This window comes from Branchiostoma belcheri, unplaced genomic scaffold (assembly GCF_001625305.1).
Source record: "Branchiostoma belcheri isolate BF01 breed outbred unplaced genomic scaffold, Haploidv18h27 scaffold19, whole genome shotgun sequence".
NCBI lineage: Eukaryota > Metazoa > Chordata > Leptocardii > Amphioxiformes > Branchiostomatidae > Branchiostoma > Branchiostoma belcheri.
The window spans coordinates 463,464-478,488 of NW_017803379.1; the positions used below are offsets into that span (position 1 = coordinate 463,464).

General features: G+C 38.9%; 2 protein-coding genes across 3 annotated transcripts; both read left to right on the forward strand.

Moving 5' to 3' along the window:
* Nucleotides 1-119: 119 nt before the first annotated feature.
* On the forward strand, nucleotides 120-5,400 carry LOC109467981 (kynurenine/alpha-aminoadipate aminotransferase, mitochondrial-like). Its single transcript, XM_019766162.1, has 13 exons — nucleotides 120-400; nucleotides 761-860; nucleotides 1,062-1,130; nucleotides 1,413-1,545; nucleotides 1,807-1,881; nucleotides 2,211-2,420; nucleotides 2,624-2,689; nucleotides 2,856-2,938; nucleotides 3,302-3,398; nucleotides 3,763-3,824; nucleotides 3,981-4,045; nucleotides 4,208-4,416; nucleotides 4,906-5,400. The coding sequence occupies exons 1-13, from the start codon at nucleotides 334-336 to the stop codon at nucleotides 4,954-4,956; spliced, it is 1,287 nt and encodes a 428-aa protein (XP_019621721.1). The 5' UTR covers nucleotides 120-333; the 3' UTR covers nucleotides 4,957-5,400.
* Nucleotides 5,401-5,483: 83 nt separating this feature from the next.
* LOC109467980 (acyl-CoA synthetase family member 2, mitochondrial-like) lies at nucleotides 5,484-14,620 on the forward strand. 2 transcript variants are annotated; one of them, XR_002140112.1, is made up of 17 exons: nucleotides 5,484-5,658; nucleotides 6,603-6,798; nucleotides 7,265-7,393; nucleotides 7,649-7,702; nucleotides 8,563-8,681; nucleotides 8,913-9,078; nucleotides 9,258-9,353; nucleotides 9,597-9,745; nucleotides 9,951-10,042; nucleotides 10,372-10,448; nucleotides 10,838-10,945; nucleotides 11,521-11,669; nucleotides 12,033-12,174; nucleotides 12,706-12,816; nucleotides 13,146-13,214; nucleotides 13,600-13,738; nucleotides 13,863-14,620. XR_002140112.1 is itself a non-coding variant. In XM_019766161.1 (16 exons), the coding sequence occupies exons 1-16, from the start codon at nucleotides 5,540-5,542 to the stop codon at nucleotides 13,660-13,662; spliced, it is 1,839 nt and encodes a 612-aa protein (XP_019621720.1). In that variant the 5' UTR covers nucleotides 5,484-5,539; the 3' UTR covers nucleotides 13,663-14,620. The 2 variants fall into 2 exon arrangements, 1 of the variants encoding a protein (XP_019621720.1); XM_019766161.1 differs by having other exon boundaries at nucleotides 13,600-14,620.
* Nucleotides 14,621-15,025: the final 405 nt, after the last annotated feature.

The window sequence follows — 15,025 nt, forward strand, 5'->3', positions numbered from 1 at the left end:
ATTTAGCTTATCTTATAGATAAGAACAATGTTCTTATTTATCAGGCACTAAAATTACTGAAATTATGAACTGCTTTTCCTGAGGTCCTTGGTCAGTACGAGTTTTAACTTTTACCAATATTGTGCAAAGTAAAGCGATTTTAACTGCACATTCCGGTATGTATGGTGTAGGATAATGCAGGATGAGGGAGAATGATGTGGGATGAGATAGGATGAGTATAAAGGATGAGGCAGGATGATGTAGGATAAGGTACTTAACGTTACATGTGCGCACCTACCGACCTGCTACCTACCTGCAGGGTTTCACAAATACACATACAGAAGGTCGCTGAAGATGAACTACGCCAGGTTTCTCAACGCCGTCAGTAAGGCGAGGGTCGCCTCACCTATCCGAGAACTTAGTGAGTCTTTTTCTTAACACTGAATGGTCAGGTAACGTTTAAGGAGGAGAAGAAGAAGGATCTGAGCTTGAAATTCTAGATGTTATCTAGTGAGGTTGCCCCCCTCCCCCGCATTGGTGACAAGTTCCACTAAAATACATATTGTAGAACTTGTAACTTACTAGTCTAGTATTAAAAAAAAAAAATTAAACACCTTGAGCCTGTATAGATAACTGGTAATTGAGTGATACATGATACTTAACCGCTTTGCTCATAATTGGCTCTCTCTACTCTAGGCCTAGCTACTCGTATATATCCTAGTACCTGAAGATTTTATATTATAACTGCATATTTAACAACAACAACAATCATTTCTTTCAGCTGCGATCCAACAGCAAGGACCTCCTACCCTCATCTCCCTGGCGAGTGGAATGCCCAATACTGACATGTTTCCCTTCACACAAGCCTCTGTAACTCTACCGTAAGTCCTCTGTTCCTGCGAGATCTCTTCTTCTTCCACGACTGCATGGTTTTGTTCAAAGTAACAAAATTTGTAATGCAAATCCATGCCTGCAGTCAATATTGTTGGGTTTAACTTAAGTTGTTAAATGCAGTTGTGATAGATTGTGCAAAGAGTTCACTGTTTATTTCTGCAAGCTGACACAAAGTTTCTTCCACTCAGGGATGACAGCCAGCTCCATCTGGATCAGAAATTGATCAAGAGAGCTTTGCAGTACTCTCCATCCCCAGGGTAGGTTCACAAAGTTTTAAAAAGTTGACTTTGGTATCTCTGAGCAGAAATAACAAGAAGCAAATGTAACACCCGTGCAATATGTGAAAGATCCTTCTCAGTGTGCATGGTTCAAAGGTGTCAATCCTTCCACAAATGTGGTAAAGCTAAATGTATAAGGACACAGTGGTTATCAAGGGCACATGTCAGTTGTCACACCTGCATGTGCCCACCAGGACACCTGACCAGTGATTAACAAACATGCACCTGTCAGGTGTCACACCTGTGTATTGTGCCCGGCAGGATACCTGAGCTGGTGCAGTGGTTGAAGGGTCTCCAGGTGCAGTTACACAGTCCGCCCACCTGCCAGCTGGCTCCAGAACAGGGACAGATGGACCTGTGTGTCACAACTGGCAGTCAGGAGGCACTGTCAAAAGTAAGAATCATTCATTTTTGTTGTACTGTTGACTGTACCTTCTACATTTGAATTACTATTAGAACAGTACTTTTAGGTCTGTATGAGTCTATTTAATCATGAAGGAGACAAAAAATAAATGTTGATATGCTCCAATTCATGATCAAAGCCACTCAATGATGTGAGCATAAACTTTTTTAAATGGAATTACGAATAAGTTAAGGTACATGTATATAGAAATAAAACCAAGGAAACTTTAAGGCATTTATGTGTCCGTTTCAGACATTTGAGATGCTGGTGACCCCCGGGGACAATATCTTGATGGACCAACCCACCTACCCAGGAACCCTTGCTGCAGTAAGTATGATTGAACACATTTAACTCTAACCCCAAGAACTGTAAACTGTCAGTCATATTCTATTCAAAATGCCATTCCCAGGCTGCTGCATGAGCTCTCAAGTAATAGTTTTGAATTTACGGTAAAGAAAATTGTACATGTATATTCAACAAATGTATGTTTTAATCTATATATATGTAGTCTTTTTATTGACACCTTTTTGCCATTGATTTTACCAGTAGACACTTTGTATATTTGTTATGTTCACAACATACTGTCCAGTTTGGTGTCCATTCTTGTTATTCCATGTGTTTTCCTTTTTTTAAATTTCCTTTCCTATGTCTGTCAGGTCCGGCCTCTAGGTTGTAACCTGTTGCCAGTAGAGACAGACCAGCTGGGGATGAAGCCTGGCGCCCTGAGAGGCGTCCTGTCCAGATGGAAACCTGAGGACTGTAAGAATCCGCAGTCTGACATCCCCAAAGTCCTCTACACCATTCCCAACGGTGGGAACCCCACAGGAGCTACACTGTCACTGGACAGGAGACAAGAGATCTATGAGGTAGCTATTCTACTGCAGTAGGTGTTTACATGTAATCGATGGTTGTGGACAATGTTTAAACGATTCACAGTATACAGTTTCTACACTTTTTTGAAGTTGTACATGAAAGCATTGAAACCTCATCTGCAAAGTATGCTACTTTAGGAATTCAGATAAGTTTCAACAGTGATAATGTACATGTGTCTCTCTTGTTTTTGTTTCAGATAGCAAGGAACTATGATCTGATGATATTGGAGGATGATCCGTACTATTTCCTGCAGTTTACAAGGGTGAGAGAAATATGCAAAAATTTGTTGTTACAGTGTTAAAAATATAACTGTGTCTTCTAAACAGTGTCTTCTTAAACTCTGACATTCGGTAAGACTTAGTTATGTTTTGAGGTCACAAGATAATATTGAATATTGTAGTCTGGGTAATGATGCTGGTTTCTTGCAGCCTCATCTTCCCAGTTTCCTCTCCATGGATGTGGACGGCAGGGTGCTCAAGTTTGACTCCTTCTCCAAAATCCTCTCTTCAGGGTCAGCATTTAGTTTTACTGTCAGTTGTTAGATATGTAAAACCCTTTGTGTGTAAGTTGTTCCCTTCTTAATAAAAGCATGTGTGAGTGCTTATATATATAATTGTACATGCATTGGAGTGTGTGCATGTGTCCAATATGTGTGTTTGTATGTCATTGAACATTCTTGTGTCATATACATGTGTGTTGTTTGTGCGCATGTGTGTTGTGTGTGTGCGTGTGCATGCATGTATATGCACATGCACTATATATAAATGTTTATGAATTACAAACATGTACACGCACATATACAACACTTATCAATGATGAGAAATTTTCGGGTGAAACAAACCTGTACTCTGTTTCTTTCCACCTCTGTACACAGCATGAGGGTGGGTTATGTGACTGGTCCCAAACCTGTCGTCTCAAAGATAATCCTGCACATCCAAGCCTCCACCCTGCACACCAGTACTCTCACACAGGTCAGGGGTCCCTTGTTGTGAAGAAATAGTGTTTAGCATGGTTTTCCTTTTACCTTTCATATTCTGGATAATGTAATTAACTATTCAATTAATGAAATGTTCTGTATGGTAGTATTTTGGCCTTCATGTTGTATCTTACCCCAGGTAATGCTTGTAGTTATTCATGTCTCCCTCCATAAACTGCATCTGAAGTGGTCACTATATGAAAAGAACCATTCAATTTTAATAGCTCAAGTACAGGTTTACCTTTTCTAGCTTTATATATACCAAAAATGAATAGTCTAGCTAGGTAGTTTCAATGATTAAAGAAAACTGAGGCTCAACATTAGCCATTTCCTGATATCATAAAACCTTGTATTGGCAGATGATCCTGTACCTTCTGCTGGAGAAATGGGGAGTTGATGGTTTCCTGGAGCACTGTGACAGGTAAGTAAAATACATTGTATATCTCATGTGCCCACAGCATCGAACTGTTGTTTGTTGATGGTATCTAATTTTTTTAAAGTTGCAAGGCACAGTGAAGTAATATTGGACATTTTTAGTAGTATAAAAGTCTTGTAGCTTTACACATCTGTTTTACAGGGTGTCAGACTTCTACAAAGAGAGAAGGGATCACATGATCAAGTCAGCTGACAGATGGCTCACAGGCAAGTGGTGTCACTAAGTATGGCTTGTCTTTTCATTGTATAATTTTTAAGAGATCTACAAAGTGTAAGACAGGACAGATGGTCATAGATATGAACAGGATGGATGTGCATAATAATGTGATTAGAAAACAATATCAATATACTGTCATTGTACTTTCCCAGGCCTTGCAGAGTGGCACTGTCCGTCAGCGGGGATGTTCCTGTGGCTCAGACTGCTGGGCATACAGAACACACACAAACTCATCATGGAGAAGGCCATGGAGAGGGAGGTTCTGTTTGTGCCTGGTAACGCCTTCTCTCTCACCCCGGGGGAGCCCAGTCCTTACGTACGGGCAGCCTTCTCGCAAGCTACTCCTGAACAGATGGATAAGGTAAGAACGTTGGAGGTCACTCAAGGCAGTTTGATGGAAACACGTAACAATTGTATGGACTTCATGAAGTCTCATCATACATTGATAGAGTTATTGTCAAAGGACAAAATGTATGTAAATTTCGTCATATGATGTTGGAGGTTGCTGATATTACTAATATTACTAGAAATATTACTATTGGTGATTAAATTCCTCCTAGTTACTTACTTTAGTCAAGGACATTATATATCCTATATAATATATATATTAATACATGTATCATAGTTGATTATAAGCATATGTCGTAAATAGATTAGTCTCTGAGGATTATTATAATGTGGATATACTATGAGCTCTGATATTATTACCATTTTTTGGCCAATAAGGGCTGCCTGGTCATTTACTAATGGTACCAAGCTGCAATAATCAACACGTAAGGTGACAAGATATATGTATTACTCCTTATGTTTTTTATGTTGATGTGTAAAAAAATGTCATGTCATCCTGCAGGGTCTGGAGAGACTAGCAGGGTTACTGAGAGAAGAGCGCCAGACGTCTTGAAACTAGACCACAGATTCTGGAGATGTTATCAATATCTCAGATGTCTTTCAGGGTTGATTTGGATGATACACTGTAATAGAGTTATAGTATGGTGGAGGGTGGTAAAATTGACACATACATGTAATTGCCCCAAATAAAAATATACAGGTAGTAACACTACATGTATCATGGGTAAATTATTGGCTTTTAATTAAGTAGTAAAAAAAACTGCAGTTGGATTAAATGTACGGATTAATGTCTTACAATAATTTTATGACTATTGTGAATAGTATTGTTTGACTATTGTACAGAAATTGATGATTGTGTAATAAAAATAGTTGACAAACTTTTCCTTTGCAATGTGTATTTGATGTCATGACTTGTATGTAAAATTGATTACACCAAATGTTAGCAAGTCGTTTTCAAGGTATAATTCCCAAATAAAACGTTGGAAACGATTTATGAAGAAAAGCTATCCAGCTAGTGAGAGAGCGCCGTCTGTGCCCTAAACAGACGCCCGTGGGGCTAATGGTTTATCCCATTCAAACTTTTAGGTCAAAGGTCATATTGATCTGGGGCAAGTGTCATCTTGGCAGCTGGGAAGATGTTGACGAATATTCTGCAGAAAAGCGCCAAATTTACGGGGATTTGGAGGCCTAAACTTCCACAATGTTCTCTCTCGGAGCTGACAAAAGTGTGCCGTACGTTTTCAACAAGCAGAAGGTAGAGTACTTCCCAGATTTAACGCTGGAGCAGAGCTTTTTTAGTTCACCCACTTAGCAGCCGTAAAACTTTTGTCCCCAAATGACCCCGATTCTTTTGCTGGGGGCAAGGAGGTTTCTTGCTGGGGGCAGTGCTAGGTACACATATGTTTTTAAGGTAGTTTTTTTTTTAAACAAGCTGGCTGTATGCTGGGTTCGCTGGCATTCAGCAACTATCCACACTGCACCGGGGGTGTCATTATAAGGAAAAAAATACTTATTATCCACACCGGGAATGTCATATCATGGAGGTAGAAAAATAGCCACGCTCATAAAATTTTGTGTCTGTGGGACCCCAAAAGGCCTGTATAAAGACCTAGGTATGGCAGTGATGAGCAGCACCGGCGCGTGTAATCATGTTTTTCCTAGGTGATCTCTTCGATTGAAAAGCAGTGAAGTGGGTGTACCTTTTTCAAGGCTCTGGACAACCCACAGAGACGGGAAAAACCTGACCAGTCTGGACTGGTCTAGGGACGAGTAATGACAGTAAATTGTAGGGCAAACACAGCTGGAAACCTGAATTTCTACCTGCGCTACTTTACCTTGTCAGTGTTTTTTTGAAGTCATGATGATCTATTGCTAGTATATGGCACAACTGGCACCACAACCTTAACTACTGTAACGACCCGTATGATACAGGATGTTACACTACTGATGTAACGTTACATAGGAGTTCCCATATAGCACTGTCACTTGACAACTAATACACTGAACAAGAAGAAGGAAGCTGAGCTACGTCTTGGTGCTAATAAATCTGTAATCAGCCATTGTCCTGGAGTTTGTGTACTTAATATTTGTCATTCCTTTAGAAATTCAAGAAAGAATGAAACATCATCATGACACTTTGAGGGTCTAAGTATGATAATCAAATCATGTGTGTGTTTGTCAATGACTCGTGTCCTACAGACAGCATGGAGTGGACCTGAAACCAGAAGGAGTCAATCTGACGCACAGTTACTACCACAGCCTCACCACCACCCCCCTCCAGGGCATCACCATTGGACAGAAACTACAGCAGACTGTACAGAAGTTTCCCGATCGTGAGATGCTGGTCTTCAAACGGGGAAACGTTCGCAGGACGTTTGAACAGTTCTTCGAGGAGGTGAATGTTTTTTCAGGAAGAGATATGATTGTAGTTTTCTGTTTCTGTGATCTAATAAGAGCTGTCAGTTGGTAAGTCAGGTACTTACTTTGAGATGATCAAGTAAAAACCACACACGAAGAGTTCGATATTTATGCTACAAGAAGAAAAGGATTTTGCAATTAAACAGAGATGGACCATTATTTGAAATATGTATCCTGTTTATGTCAGTGATCAGTGTGTCTAAGTGGCATGAAGACCATATTGTAATTCACTTTGTCAACATGGTAGCAAAATTTTATGGACTTGTACACAGAACTTAATCTTCATGATCATTGTAGCAGGAGAGGGGGTGTTACTAGTAGACAAATGATTTTATGACAGTAATAAAATATGTTCACGCTACTGAAGTGACAGAACAATGAACATTAGGGTATCGTAAAAAAAGATGAGGAACTACAGTAAGTTGTTGATAACTTGTTCCCAGTGTGACCAGCTGGCAGCAGGTTTTGTGGCCCTGGGGCTGAAGAAGGGAGACAGAGTGGGGATGTGGGGACCCAACACCCTGGAGTGGGTCCTGACACAGTTTGCAACAGCCAGGGCTGGCTTGATCTTGGTAGGTGGTACATTATATTATATATTTTAGCTCCAGAAAGTTTAGGATTAACTTATAATATATAGGTGATCTTCTACCCATATATTTTGTTCTTCCATTATTTTCTCTCTTTGTATTTTTCTCACTATAATTTAGAAGTAGCTAAAAGAGACCTTTTATTATAGTGTTTTCATGCATGCCACATTTGAAATACATTGTAGTAGAGCAGAAATACTAAGGCTTACTCCTATTTCCTTTTTTTCTGCTTTTTTGAAGGTCAACATAAATCCAGCCTACCAAACTCATGAATTGGAATATGCTCTGAGAAAGGTATGTCAGAAACTAGATAATTCAAGTAATATGTATAGTATTACCTAATTGTGTAAAGAAAAATCTCACGCTTTCTTCATTTTTGATACCCTATGTATACCTGACAATTTGCATCTTTCCTCCATTTCTCATCTCCATTTCTACCAACGTATTTAATGTAGAATCTGCATTTCAAGCTTATGTTTGCTTGCTTTTCTCTCAAAACTACACAGGTTCTCATACTTTGTCTCCAATATCATCCAGGCTCTCTTTAATAATCAATTGCAATACAATACTGTGTATGCTTTATCTAGAAGGCATTTGCGCTCGTGTTACTATGACTGTTACTTTCAGGTTTAACCAACTAGCATGGTGGCTGTATTGTCCTATGTAAACACCCTATAAGTCATTTCCAATTGCTTATTATCATAATGCATATGACAACTGCTGAATCGGATGTATAATGATTATTGACCTCTGTAAAGTAACATCACACTTTTGAAAGCTGTCTTTTCTCTGTGTACCTCTTTTCCCCCTACAGATCAAAAAGTTAGCCTCAGACATAGAAAAAGGTGAATACAATAAGTGCCCTGTAGCTGTTGTGAATACCTCTTCTATGTGGCTACTGTGTGTAATTGTACTAGTATATGTGGCTAATTGTATATCTCAAAATTGTGAGTTGATCTATACATGACTTAGTAGCATATTTCTGTGGAGTAAAAATTTTTGAGCTGTTGTTTACATATGTTTAGATTACATATTGTTCTTTGAAACAAAGTACATATATCAGGGACCATTCCGTTTTAAATTCAGTTAACATAAAATATCACAATATGTTGTGAAGAAAGAGTTTTGTATAAATGTAACATGTTTGTGTTTAGGTTGGTTGTCGTGCCCTTGTGTCAGCCACAACATTCAAGACTCAGGACTACTACAGGATGCTTCACCAGATCTGTCCTGAACTAGAGAGCTGCAAGCCCGGAGAGCTGGGAACTAAAAAGTACAAACACGTCACTACATGTATTTGTGTACATCATGTGCAATTTGCACAGTATCATATTTGGTACTTGCATGCTGGTATATATCTTCAAATACCAAATATCATCTGCAATGGAGAATGTGGACTGTTCTGTAAACAGTAATTCTGTATCTTGGGACAGCACTAACCTGTACAAATTTTGTATAAAAATCAGTACCTAACTAAGACAATTTCCTGGCCATGCGTTCCCAGGTTGCCCATGTTGGAAACAGTCATCATGCTCGGGGAGGACAAATTTCCGGGAACCTTCTCCTTCCCGGAAGTCATGGAGATGGGTGACCACGCCCACAGGAGAGCTGTCCTGGAGATGCAGGACAAACTTCAGTTTGATGATCCAATCAACATCCAGTTTACATCCGTGAGTCCTCTATCAATGTGGTTGCACTTGCAAGTGAACTTGACTGCTTGCTCTTTTCAGAACATAATACTGAGGTTTTATGAGACTCTAAAGAGGAAACCGGAGAAAACCTAGCATGAATGGTCATTCTTTAGACTGTGTTGGACTTGACAAGTTGTTACGTTTTTTACATATCTCAGGGAACAACAGGGAACCCCAAGGGTGCCACATTAACTCATCATAACATTTTGAACAACCAGTGGTTCATCGGACATCGACTAGGATATCACGAAAAGGTTTGGACTCTTTTGTGTCTGAATACAAAATGTAGATGACACCTGAAAATGCAATGGACTCTTATTCTCATTAGATCCGTCTGAAATGAAAGACAACCATAATGTGATGATAAAAACTACTTGAAGATGGATAGAATGGTGGGTTGGCCGAGTTCTCTTTGTCAGAAATATTTCCCTGAGTGTTGAGAAAGCAAACTTTGAATATTAAGCAAAATAACATGTCTACTGCTCACTTAAATTTAGCACCACAAGATCTGTATGCCCGTGCCACTGTACCACTGTTTTGGGATGGTGGGTGGTACCCTGGCTGCCGGGGTGTTTGGGACCACGGTTGTCGGTCCTTCGCCGAGCTTTGAACCAGAGCCATGTTTACAAGCCATTCAGGAAGAAAGGCAAGTATTTCAACTTTCTTGAATGTGCATCCTTTTTGCATAGTTTTAACAGCAATCTTTTTTTTCAAGTTTCTTTGATATTTTGCAGCATAAAAGATGTTTCGACATTTTATTTAATATTGGTTTTTGTGATTGATAGAAATAGAAATTCATGTGTACATTGGACTTGCTGTTTATCAGTGGATTATGTTTTACCGTATTGTAGTTGCACTGCTGTGTATGGAACCCCCACTATGTTCATCGACATGCTTCATCATTCTAATTTTGACGAATATGATTTGACAAGTCTTAACACTGGTAAGAAATGTCTACATTTCTGTTTTCGTGACAGGCTACTTCTCTAAAAAAAATTCTGTTAACACATTTCCTTTTTTTGGCTTACTCTTCCTATAATTTCTCTATATAATATTATATTGAGATGAAGAACACTAAATGCATGTGAAACAGTTACTGTAGATTTAGTTGTAGTCAGCCTTTTTATGACAGGGCTCCTTTTTAGTTTATGTTCTTTTGGTTTCATTGATTGCTTGAGACTTTTTTATTCATAAAATAATCAATATGACATCATGCCCTGTTGGGTAAGAATATGCAGTGAAGATTCTTCATTATGCTGTCTCATCAAACAGGGATCATGGCAGGCTCACCTTGTCCCATTGAGATCATGAAACAGGTGGTTTCCAGAATGCACTGTCCTGAAGTTTGCGTAAGTATTTCCATACAATTATGAGTAATTTTTTTCTTACAATTCCATTGCACAAAACTTACATTTATCATATTTGAAAAGATTTGAAACATTCAGGGCAATAGTCATTTTTACTTGAGTTAAGTGAGGAAAGTTGTATAAATTTAAAGTGCCTTTTGTAAGGGCACAAGATTGTTGGCATGTCAGGACTCAAACCCGGGACCTCTTGGCCACACGACCCCACATTCTTTTATTATTGATTTATCTTTTTTCCTGATGTTCTGTATCAGTATAGCCGGCATAACCGCCCTTCGGCATAACACACCAGCTTCGCAGGCATGCGGCGAGGCGACAGCTAGCTATATCACACCGAACGACTTGTGGATGTTGGCCAACTTTTGTGTTTTCAGATTGCATATGGGACAACAGAAAACAGCCCAGTCACCTTTATGGGGTACATGGCAGACAGTCTGGAGAGGAAAGTGGGAACCATAGGACAACCTTTTCCTCATGTGGAGGTGGGATGGTATTTTCACTATAAAGTATAGAAGCTTGAAGGTTGTAAGCAGCAGCGGTATCTCTTAATTACATGATTATGCTTTGCAGCCTCTTTCGTAAGTCTACAGATCCTATACATCCTATACACAATGCATATGTGTCCTCAGCTCAGAGCTTTCCTATTGATTTTTTGAAGCCACATAGTATACTTACTATACTGACAATGCTGAAAAGGATTCAGCAAATAGCTTTCCAGCACCAAGGAAAGTACCAAACCAGCTTCTGTTTGTCATTGTGGAGGATTGCACATGCTGGGAAAGGAGCAGACCATACAGGATGATGGATTGACACTTGACAGTCATCGCTAGTATTAATCAACATACAAAATCACTACATGTACATGTACCTGGTATAACAACAAGGTGAATACATGTAGGAGAGTTTTTCAGCAATGTTTCCATTCTCTGTCAGAAAACATTTTGGTTCATTCATGGCTCACTATGTAGGATTAACAAATGATAAAAGATAAGCAAAATTTGCAGACTTCTATTGTTTCATTTTGTTTCTTTTTGTTTATTTGTGTTTGTTGTGTCAGGTTAAGATTGTGGGTACAGACGGACGTGTGACCCCTGTGAATGAGCCGGGAGAGCTGTGCACACGCGGTCCTGGGACCATGCTGGGGTACTGGGACGACCCGGACAAGACTGCTGAAGTCATTGGAGCAGACAGGTGGTACAAGACTGGGTGAGTTATACTACGTGTGGTTTGGTCCTTTTGTGCCAAGTAAGGCATTATGCAACCAGTTTCCTAGCTGTTTCGGTAGCAGAATTTTGGAGGTACATGTATACAAGACGGGGTTGCTGGCCCTTTGCCAAAGAATAAGATTGTTCTTTACATACGTAGAACAGTTGAATATCAATTAACAATCTGACATGTAAGATTGAAGGTAGATTATTCCTTCAATCTGTCTATATATACATACCCAAGGAAAAATGACTGGAAAAAGCAGTCATTGTCAAAATGTGCTTCAAGTACATACTATTGTGCCTAGACATTACTCGTGTTTGATTGTAATCAGTCAATCTAAGTGCATGTTGACATTATCAGAGACATTGCTGTTTTGGACGAGGAGGGATACGGACAGATTGTGGGGAGGATCAAGGACATGATCATCCGAGGAGGGGAGAACATCTACCCCAGGGAGATTGAGGAGTTCCTCTACACTCATCCCAAGATTGAGGATGTGCAGGTCGGTTTCACAACCTGTTAACAAAGGGAGCATGTCAGCAGAGCGTACTACACCTGTACCACCCAGTTTTAGTTGGATATTTGGTCAACATTGCATCAGAATTTTGTCCTTTATAGGCAATACCTTTTCCAATTCCAACACAACATTTGAAAACTATACACTGGATGTCATCCTTCGATATGCAAATACAACCTTAGAAGAGGCATTCTGCCAAAATGCTATGCACAATACATAACAGGGTTTGTGCAGTCCCAGTATGCTCTGCTACGGGGGAGGGACACATTGCTAAAGGGACCTTTTACTTTCATTGTATAACAACAAGTTGAGGGGATTCATGAAACAGTCAAACTTGTATCACACAAAATTTAGCTTCCTTGTGACAGACATATATAGATCCTTGTCCATGGTCAATTCTGTTACAGCCTGCTGGCAAACCTGGTAACAAAAAAAATTGGATGTGACTGAGTTTTTCCATTGATTCTCTTCATCTACTGTAACAGTTCCTGTAGAGTATTCAATGTGTTGATGTAGGTAATTGGAGTTCCTGATGAGAGGATGGGGGAGGAGGTGTGTGCCTGGGTCAAACTGAGGGAAGGAGAGAGCATGGAGGAGGAGGATGTCAGATCATTCTGCAAGGGAGAGGTGCAGATGTTTTCACTAATTTTCTTACTAGCTATCATTGTGACTTAAAAGTACTGTGACAGATGTAGAAGACTTTTCCATTAAATTGATTGAGAGCTAATAACCCCAAATTACCCAAAGCTCATGAATTAAAGGTGGTTGAAATCAAAGATGCGTTTCAGAGGACTTCCTGATCCTTGAACCATTTCAACTGGAAAAGCAGACAGATATAACTATGTGCAAATAATGATATCTCTCAAAACACCATATAGTTGCTTATAATTAGGCCCATTCTCTTTTTGTAAAATCGTAAAGTGTAAAAAGTTGTTAACTCTTTTTTTTCTCTTCAGATTTCCCATTTTAAGATTCCAAGGTACATCAGATTTGTGGCGGAGTTCCCCCTGACAGTCACTGGAAAGGTTGGTTTTGTTTCTTTCACACACTTTTACTGTGTTATGACAGGGTAGGATTTTCTATGTGCATACCATATGTCACTCCATGATTGTATCTTTTGTTAATTTTAGGGATACACAATGTAATTCATTATCTACATATACTGCATATTGTGGGAACTGACTGTCAAATCAGATGAAAATTCTCCAGATTATTACAAGATTGGGCAATAATCGGATTTCTATAATCACATCAATCAGCAAGTCGAAGTTTGAATACTCTATACAAAGAGATGACTTTGCACTTGGCGTATGTGTTGCATCATTTCTAGTGAACCAGTATGCTGTTAGTAGTATTTCTCTATCATTAGATGTGCACATAAACCTGTAATTACACTACGTCTTGCCACAGGTGCAGAAGTTCAAGATGCGGGAGCAGATGACCAAGGACCTCAACCTGCAGATGTGGGGATGAGCATTCATTTTTTTATGAAAACGACAGAAAAACGTGGAAGAAATGTTTTTAAAAGATAATTCAAATTCAGCATTATATAGTGATATAGTTTTATTGCAAATTCATGCCCGAGAGCTAATTGCATGAACAGAAGAAACATTTGTATAAAAACAGATAATTAGTACACATAGAACTACTGATAACTATTAAGAGACCACTATATATTGATAACAGCTGTGTAACTTTTGATATTGCCTCAAAGTTGTAATTCTTACTAAAAATCATTTTGTGTCCATCACTTAGTTAAGATATCAGTTGATAGAACAGGGTTGTCTTCCATTATTCAGATGAATTTTCATCAAAGTCATCGAGAGTCAGGTCAAAAATAGACTTATTAGTGCTTGAATGTACAAAAAAATAAGAAGGAATAATCAGGCATATCTTTGATGAACACTGTAAGAATCAGAAGCATAAAGCAGATGGGATGGAGAGTTTAAAGAGCATCGTGTATAAGGGGATCTGTTTTTAAAGTTCTGAGATTTTTATGCTGATCATGAATGGTTAATCTTTTCTGGAACTGGCTAGCAAGTGGCAGCTGCCAGCTGTATTCTATTTGTGATTAGTCCAATCAGTGTCTTTCATATCATACTACAGTACTTACTTGTATATGTTAAGTTATGCAACTGAATAACTCTTTAACTATGAAATATGTACTCATACATAATTTATGAGGGACCAATAACCATTGGATTTTTGGATATATGCTGAATTTTTACTCTAGTTAATGCATTGAGTATACAGGTACTGGTGTTACCTTTAGAAATGGTGAAATGGCAATGATTGCAGAACAAGACTTAAAACGTGGTTATGATTTTTCCATTAGTCTCAGATGGAAATGATTAAGTGTAATATATTTCTATATACATGGCCAGTAATCTCACCTTTCTTACTTTCAATAATAAAATCTATTAACTTGTTATTAAGAGGATCCTTTTATTTTTTATTTCTTCCTACTCTTAGAATTCTGAAAGTCACTTGGGATTTGGAATCTCTTATTCTTACAAACTTGTATTTTCAAGCATTTCTATCAGGTCAGGACATCACAATCGTCCTCAAAGCACCAATCTGAAAAAGACCACAGAGGTTAGATCCCGATTTGCATAATTGCCATCTAATTATTTCAAGCATACCGACATATCAATTTGCATAATTGCCATCTAATTATGTCAAGCATACCGACATACTTCCCAAACAAGCTGCTGGGGGGGGCAAACTCACGTCACTTCTTCCCAAGCAGAGCACAAGAGCTATCTACCATCCAAATATCATGACCCTAGCGTGTCCAGATCAGGAGATGTCAAAACCGGTAGTTCTCCTGCAGTAC